This window comes from Arachis duranensis, chromosome 3 (genome assembly GCF_000817695.3).
Source record: "Arachis duranensis cultivar V14167 chromosome 3, aradu.V14167.gnm2.J7QH, whole genome shotgun sequence".
Lineage (NCBI taxonomy): Eukaryota > Viridiplantae > Streptophyta > Magnoliopsida > Fabales > Fabaceae > Arachis > Arachis duranensis.
The window spans coordinates 112,395,301-112,401,964 of record NC_029774.3 but is presented as its reverse complement, the minus strand read 5'-3'; the positions used below and the strand labels follow the sequence as shown (position 1 = coordinate 112,401,964).

Here is a 6,664-nt window from a genome sequence, read left to right as displayed (position 1 = left end):
TTTCCCCCCCCCCCCCTTCCCTCTCACAAAAGCCACGCGACAGTTGTCCCTGTAAGTGTATTTAATCAAACTTTAAATATATTAACAACAATAAATTTCTCCATTTTAGTTGGCCAGTTTGACGGCATTGATTTCTTTTCTTCTTCCTTTTCTTTTTGTTTTCAATTTCTTGTTTGACTGGTTGATAAAGTAATATGCTGGACTGGGGACCATTCTCACAGCTATTCTTAATTTAGTACTACAATTAGGCTTTGCCTTTTTGGTATTAGTACTACGTTTAGTTACCATCCCACTTTGCTATAATCAGACTCGTTCTTTTGCAATTACTCTTTTTGCAAGGTTGATTATTAACTTGTACAAAAAATGTATGGTTAATGAAGTAAAATTAATGATAATGAAATTTTAAAAAATGTAACTAATAGTGGTACCTATTAATAGTACTTGATAGATGGTTTTTCAAATAGTTCTATAAGAATATTGTTATTTAATGTATGGTAATTGGTATTTATTTTATTCACTTTTAATAATATAATAATTATATTATTATATCTTTCATTCATTTCTCAGTTGTTTTCCACCATCCCACTTCCAACGTATCATTCACTCACCACTTTAGTTTCTGTTCTCATTCTTCTCCTTTGTGTCTCGTCTCAACTCAAGCCTTGAGAAAAGGATTTTCTACTTTAATTCTGATACCATTTTTAATATCTTCCCGAAATTAAGCCCCACATCATATGTCAAGAACTCAATAAAAGCACCTTTTGAGATCTAACAGCTGTTTATTTTTTCTTCTTTGTTACTTGACTTGGAATCATCAATCAAACATCTTTAATTTTCCATGAGTGAACCTGAAATGACCATTCCACACTTATTCAGATGCCCTATCAGTTTGGACTTGTTTGAAGATCCAGTGACTCTATGCACGGGTCAAACCTATGACAGATCAAGCATAGAGAAATGGTTAGGTACAGGTAACCTGATATGCCCTGTCACAATGCAGAAGCTCCATGACCCTTCCATTGTTCCCAATCACACCCTCCGCCACTTGATCCACCAGTGGCTTCAACTTGGTCCTCAATTTCACCCTGGTAACTCTGCAACTATTGATTCTCTAGCTGCTTTGAAACACACCCTTCAATCTCAAGAGGATGATACCTTAGAGAACAAGCTCCAAGTACTTGAGAAAATCAATGTCTTCTTTTCTGGTGAGTATAGTTCTTTCAGCAGATCATGTTTCGTACAACTTGGTCTTTTGCCTCTGCTCCTGGAACTAGTTTTTGGAGGAGGAACAATAGAAGAATCTCATGTTGTATCAAATAATGATCACATGAAATTTATAGAGATTGCACTTGGTTGCATTGTGAAACTGCTGCATCTTGGTTATGATTTGGAGGCTCTAAATATTATCAAAGATGATGAGTCTAAATTAGCAACATTTGTGGTGTTATTTGAAAAAGGCACAATTACTGTTAAATCTAGCTTGTGTCATATTATAGAGTCAGCATCATCATCTGAGACAACACAAGAGTTATGTTATGTTTTCGGAAACACTCAGAAACTAGTGCATGAGATTGTTTTAGTACTTGTTCAAAATTGTGATGCTTCTGAGGATGCAGTTAAGGCCATTTTAGCACTGTGTTCATTGAATTCCAACAGAGAGAGTTTGGTGAGAGAAGGAGCAATAGAAGGGATCATAACATACATTTCAATGATTTCATCATCATCAGGTAATGAAATTACTCAAATTAGAGGACAAAACAAGAAACTTGTGACTTCAATAGCAATGGGAATAGTAGTAAAACTATTGGAGCTAGAGAGTGGTAGAGAGACATTGGTGAGTCACCCAAACGGGGTTGATACTTTGGTGAAGTTGGTGTTCAGTGTAAAATGTGATCAAGATTGCAGTGATAGTGCTGTTGAGGCACTTTCCATTGTTTGTGGAGATTATATGAGTGCAAGAGAACAAGCCATTGGTGCTGGGGTTATGACAAAGTTGCTGTTGCTTATGCAGAGTCATTGTGCCACCACTACTAAATCAAAGACCAGAATGCTCCTCAAATTGCTCAAATCCAAGTGGATTCAGGTGCCAAAGTAGGCATGGATGATGTCAATGTTAGTTAATAATGCGAGTGTTGTAACAAAAAAAGGTATATAGTGTGTATAATTTATGGGGTTCCCGTATAACATGTAAGATCTATGAATAATTGAACGGAAACACAAACTTCTTGAGAATACTAGAAATTCGTATCAAACATAGTTTTACTTTGGAATGAAAAAGATAGGTCATCCAGGTGTGGTTAAACAGCGAGAGAAAATCATGGTGGGTAAATGATGGAAGGAAAACTACTAATCCACTTGACACTATTTGCTGGCATCAACTCAACTCAATGGCAAATTCTTTTTATCTCCATTTCTTGCCTTTTCTGTGGTCAAATGTTCGCTGCATGGACCACACACCATGTACGCTGACCATTGATGGGACTTGGTTTGAATGGAATTTATGTTTCTCATTAGCTTTCTGCCCCCGTCCTCTAAATTTGAACAGAAAGCAACAAAAAGGAGTGTGCTATCTCCATCTCAGGACACGAGAGGGTTTTTTGTTTGGTAAGCAATGAGTTTAGGTGTATCGTTGTCCTCCTCAAAATAATTGGCGATACATATAAATCAACATGTATCTATCGTTTTAAGTTTTGTAGGCTGTGATTAGAGATAATAAAGGATTATGATTGGGCTTTGGGCCATTGACGATTGACCGTCCAATAAGAATTCTCCTTTCCAGTCAAAAACAATAAAAGTAACTAGTGGTCTTATGCATGCAGCAATTTATTGGCCGGTGACAAACTTTTAAATGAAACTTAATACCGTGACCGATTAATCTTTGGCCTGTTGGCTGGGACATATTGTTGGGAAACTAAAAAAAACTACTCTTTATAACTAAATATACGTTGTTTCTAACCTGAAAAAAAAAAAAAAACCATATTACCATGAGGCATGAGTGTTAGGACATTTGATATTTACCTTATCGAATTTGGATTCTCTAAATTTTAGATTTTCACTTTAGAGGATAGGGTGAGATCTCTCACCATTGAATGTTTTCTCTCATATTTTTTCTTGGTCTCACCTATGAAATAAATTGTGATAAATTATACTTTACTCTTTAAAGTAAAATTCAAAATTTAGAGAATCTAAATCCTTATCTTGACTACATCAATATGCATCTACATACATTCCAATGATAGATTAAAATTTTCTGAAGCTTTTAGTTCTTTAAGATAAGATCATATGCTTCAGAATGTTTTAAAACTAATTTATCGATATTTATGTTTTTTGAGATCAAAATTTATATCACATCACAGTTTATTACAATTCGGAGCAAGAGTTAAGATAATGAATTAAAAAAAAAAAAGAGGGTTATACATTTAGGTCTACTAAGTACTAAGCATGGGTATAGTACAATATGTATGAATGAAGTGCTAAGATAGTGTGATGAAGTGCTTCAGAGAACTAATCAAACTTGGAGGCCAGTGCTTGGTGTCTCTGACATATGAAAGGTCTGTGAAATGGGGATCAAGCAGTGTTGCAATTGTGAACTGGTTCTCAGCAAGCAATGGAGCATGCTTATCTGCATATAAGGCTGCTGCAAGAGCTGCATGTACTTCTGCAACCATGCCATTAGAGAAAAGTGAGAATCTTTCTTGCCATTTCTGGAATGCATATGCTCTATTATGAAAATAGAAAACCTGGATAGCCCTTTAGAGATATGGAAACGTCTTCCATCTCTGCAATGGCTTCTTCTCTGTCACCAACTTCATAGAGTGCAAGTGCTCTTCCTACCCTTGCGTACTCTGAGAATGCCAAGTCTTTATAGTTTTCAATAACCTTAAAAAGTGAGAAGTGAACCACAGGTTAAGACACCAAAATTTGCATTTAGAATATTAGAAAAAATATATATATGAAATTGGGTAGCAGACCTTAGAAAAGCAGTCAAGAGCGCCATTGAAGTCACCGCGAGCTTGCAATTCTTTGCCTTTTTCCAACAAGTTCACAGCTTCAGAGACTCTGAGCGAAATCAAAGTGCTTGCATCTTTCTCAGAAGGGCTTACTGGATCATACACTGTGGAGGCAGCATAGGAAGATGATTGAAGGAAGGCTGAAGAGAGGGGCAGAGACAAGAGGAACACACGCCTGCTTAAAGAAGATGGGGTTTTGGGGTTCCATGGAGGAAGATGGGAAATGGGAGGTGCTCTGCACGCACCCACCATGCTTCTGTCTCTGTTTGCAATTGGAAGGAGAAGGACGGAGTCACCACAACCATAAGCTTAACTAACTCTGACGCCTTTTAGGAGATATTTTGCAACATCACTAAATATTTAATGGTCAGAATTAGTAGACAGTAGCTACTATTGCATATCAACACTTATATCCTTTACATACTCTCTGTCTTTCCTCAACAAATTTAATACACATATAAATTAAATTAATTGAGAAATTATTTTGATAGTTATCATAGACTCGCACATGATATAAACTCGCGGACGATTGGTAGGATTAGCAATATCAAATGTAGGTTGTTTTATGTTTAATGTAAGGTTAATTTTCAAAGTGAAATATTAGAACTTTATAGCTGCAAAAGGTAAAATTAAATGTATTATTTTGGTAATAGATGATCAATAACATTATAAATTCAGATTTCGGATGATTCGACCATTCAAGTAGCCTTAAGATTACCAAAAAACATATAGCTTTAGTATTTCCCACGTCAAGTAATACAGTTTTAACATGACATCAGGTAGATAACCTTGTGGAACCTTATCAGTTATCAGTATGCATACAGTATAAAACCGCATTCCTTGAAAGTAATAACATCGATGATTTGTTATAGATTTTGCATATCTACACATCAAACTAAATGTGCTAAAATAACAAAAAGAACTCAAGAAAATGTAGACAACAACCCTCATCATCATATTACTCGTAATATTCTGGACAAAATAGTGAACAATGGTTCCATCGTTGCTAAATTACAATAGATGTTAGCAATCTGATTTTGAACATAGATGTATTGCTATGCTCTCTCAGATCTTAATGCTCAAAAGGTAGGTTTTGACTTTCGGGTGAAATAACTTCTTACTATCAGCAACAGCTACTCGTGGATGTATCAGTTTCGGGTGGCCTCTCCTTGAAAATGTTCTTCTTGACCCCTTTAGAACCCTCGGCTAAGAGGCTAGGTGTATCCAAAATCTGCATACAACCAAAAGAAGAAAAGCAAAACCATGGTCATAAAACCATGGTCATAAACTGTTAATTTGTTAATCACAATGCAAGAAAAGCAATAACATTTCTACCCTCCATATCACATTCAACAGAATACAGAGCAGAGAGCCAGAGAGAATACAGAAAAAGAATAATCATAGCCTTCAAAAATGATAGTAGAATGTGATGTGTATGGAGCAAGAGGAATTTATGATGAAGCGTGCTTAATTGTCAAAGATAATATTAGGAAATGGGCATAAGTCGCTTAACATACCTTCAAAACAAGCTCTTCAAAGCATTGTTGTACATTGACCCGAGTTTTAGCACTGCATTCAGTAAACAGGCAACCATATTCCCTGGCAAATTCTATTCCCTCTTTCTTTGTCACAACTCTTTCACTCTCCTGAAAAACATACAAGTCAAGTTTCCTCTATTGGCACAAGAAAATGATAAGATGCAGGAATCAAACAAGAAACTGAATGTGATATGTTTCTTTTTTTGGCCAACTATACACATCCAAAGTATAAGGTGGAATTGAAAAACCGGTAGCAAAATCAAATGATATGAATGTTAACAACAGCATCCTCTATAAGAGTACATGAAATTCAAGATTCATGAGAAAGCCCCACTGAATGAGAAAAGGATTTATTGTATTTTCTTATAAATACCATGTAAAAACCCCAAATGAAGGTACCTTGTCTACTTTGTTTCCAACAAGCATCTTGATGCAGTCTTGATTTGTTGAATAGAGGTCAATTTCCTTTGCCCATATGTCAGAAAGATTTGTAAATGTTTCCCGTCGCGTTACATCATAAACTGCAATGGTTAAAGGTACAAAACATTGAGAATAAGCAGCAAACCCTAAAATACAGATCTCAACATTGAAACCACCTTGGGGGATAGGACATGTGAAACCAAAAAGCATGCTTTCTATCCAATGAATTATTATTCTCTTGTTAGGTTGCATTGAAAATTCAAGTGATTCAAGAGAATAGAGATTTACCCATAATGATCCCTTGTGCCCCTCGGTAGTAAGAACTTGTGAGCGTTCTGAATCTCTCTTGACCAGCTGCATTATTAAAGTTAAAGTATAGACAAATGGAGATATATATAGAGTGACTCAGACATTAAATCAAACAGAAAGAATGCATACCAGTATCCCAAATGGCAAGCTTGAGCTGTTTACCACCGATAGTAACATATTTGATCTTAAAATCAACACCTGAAGAAGGAAACTTCAAATCAAACAACACATAGAAACAGTGAGTGATATAATCAAAGATGCAGAAGAGAGAGCACACTGACCAATGGTGGGGGAGAGATCTTGAAAATCATCGGAGGTGAAACTGAGGAGTAGGCTGCTCTTGCCAACACCAGAGTCCCCAATCATCAACAATTTGAACAGATAATC

The 6,664-nt window shown here is 36.0% G+C and overlaps 3 protein-coding genes across 3 annotated transcripts in view; 1 reads left to right on the top strand and 2 right to left on the bottom strand.

Annotated features, from left to right (window-relative positions):
- Positions 1-587: 587 nt before the first annotated feature.
- On the top strand, positions 588-2,232 carry LOC107479288 (U-box domain-containing protein 26-like). The gene has a single exon (XM_016099428.3). The coding sequence runs from the start codon at positions 839-841 to the stop codon at positions 2,093-2,095; it is 1,257 nt and encodes a 418-aa protein (XP_015954914.1). The 5' UTR covers positions 588-838; the 3' UTR covers positions 2,096-2,232.
- A 1,075-nt stretch (positions 2,233-3,307) lies between these two features.
- LOC107479287 (uncharacterized) lies at positions 3,308-4,410 on the bottom strand. Its single transcript, XM_016099427.3, has 3 exons — positions 3,972-4,410; positions 3,741-3,879; positions 3,308-3,658 (listed from the first exon to the last, which is right to left on the bottom strand). Exons 1-3 carry the CDS (start codon positions 4,260-4,262, stop codon positions 3,474-3,476), a joined length of 615 nt encoding a protein of 204 aa, XP_015954913.1. The 5' UTR covers positions 4,263-4,410; the 3' UTR covers positions 3,308-3,473.
- Positions 4,411-4,942: 532 nt separating this feature from the next.
- Positions 4,943-6,664, bottom strand: part of LOC107479285 (ras-related protein RABC1) — a gene marked incomplete in the record, with an annotated part of 2,050 nt that continues 328 nt past the window's right edge. Inside the window, 6 exon segments of the mRNA XM_052259082.1 lie at positions 4,943-5,241; positions 5,528-5,656; positions 5,948-6,069; positions 6,257-6,322; positions 6,407-6,475; positions 6,559-6,664. Coding sequence (XP_052115042.1) covers positions 5,134-5,241; positions 5,528-5,656; positions 5,948-6,069; positions 6,257-6,322; positions 6,407-6,475; positions 6,559-6,664 — 600 coding nt within the window.

What these genes read in the sequence shown, in the direction of transcription:
- LOC107479288 (XM_016099428.3), top strand. Translation starts at nt 839, where the DNA reads ATGAGTGAACCTGAAATGACCATTCCACACTTATTCAGATGCCCTATC.
- LOC107479287 (XM_016099427.3), bottom strand. Translation starts at nt 4,262, where the DNA reads ATGGTGGGTGCGTGCAGAGCACCTCCCATTTCCCATCTTCCTCCATGG. An exon ending in CTCTTGACTGCTTTTCTAAG is followed by an intron (nt 3,880 to 3,971) that starts GTCTGCTACCCA and finishes TCACTTTTTAAG; the next exon opens with GTTATTGAAAACTATAAAGA. An exon ending in ATCTCTAAAGGGCTATCCAG is followed by an intron (nt 3,659 to 3,740) that starts GTTTTCTATTTT and finishes GCATGGTTGCAG; the next exon opens with AAGTACATGCAGCTCTTGCA.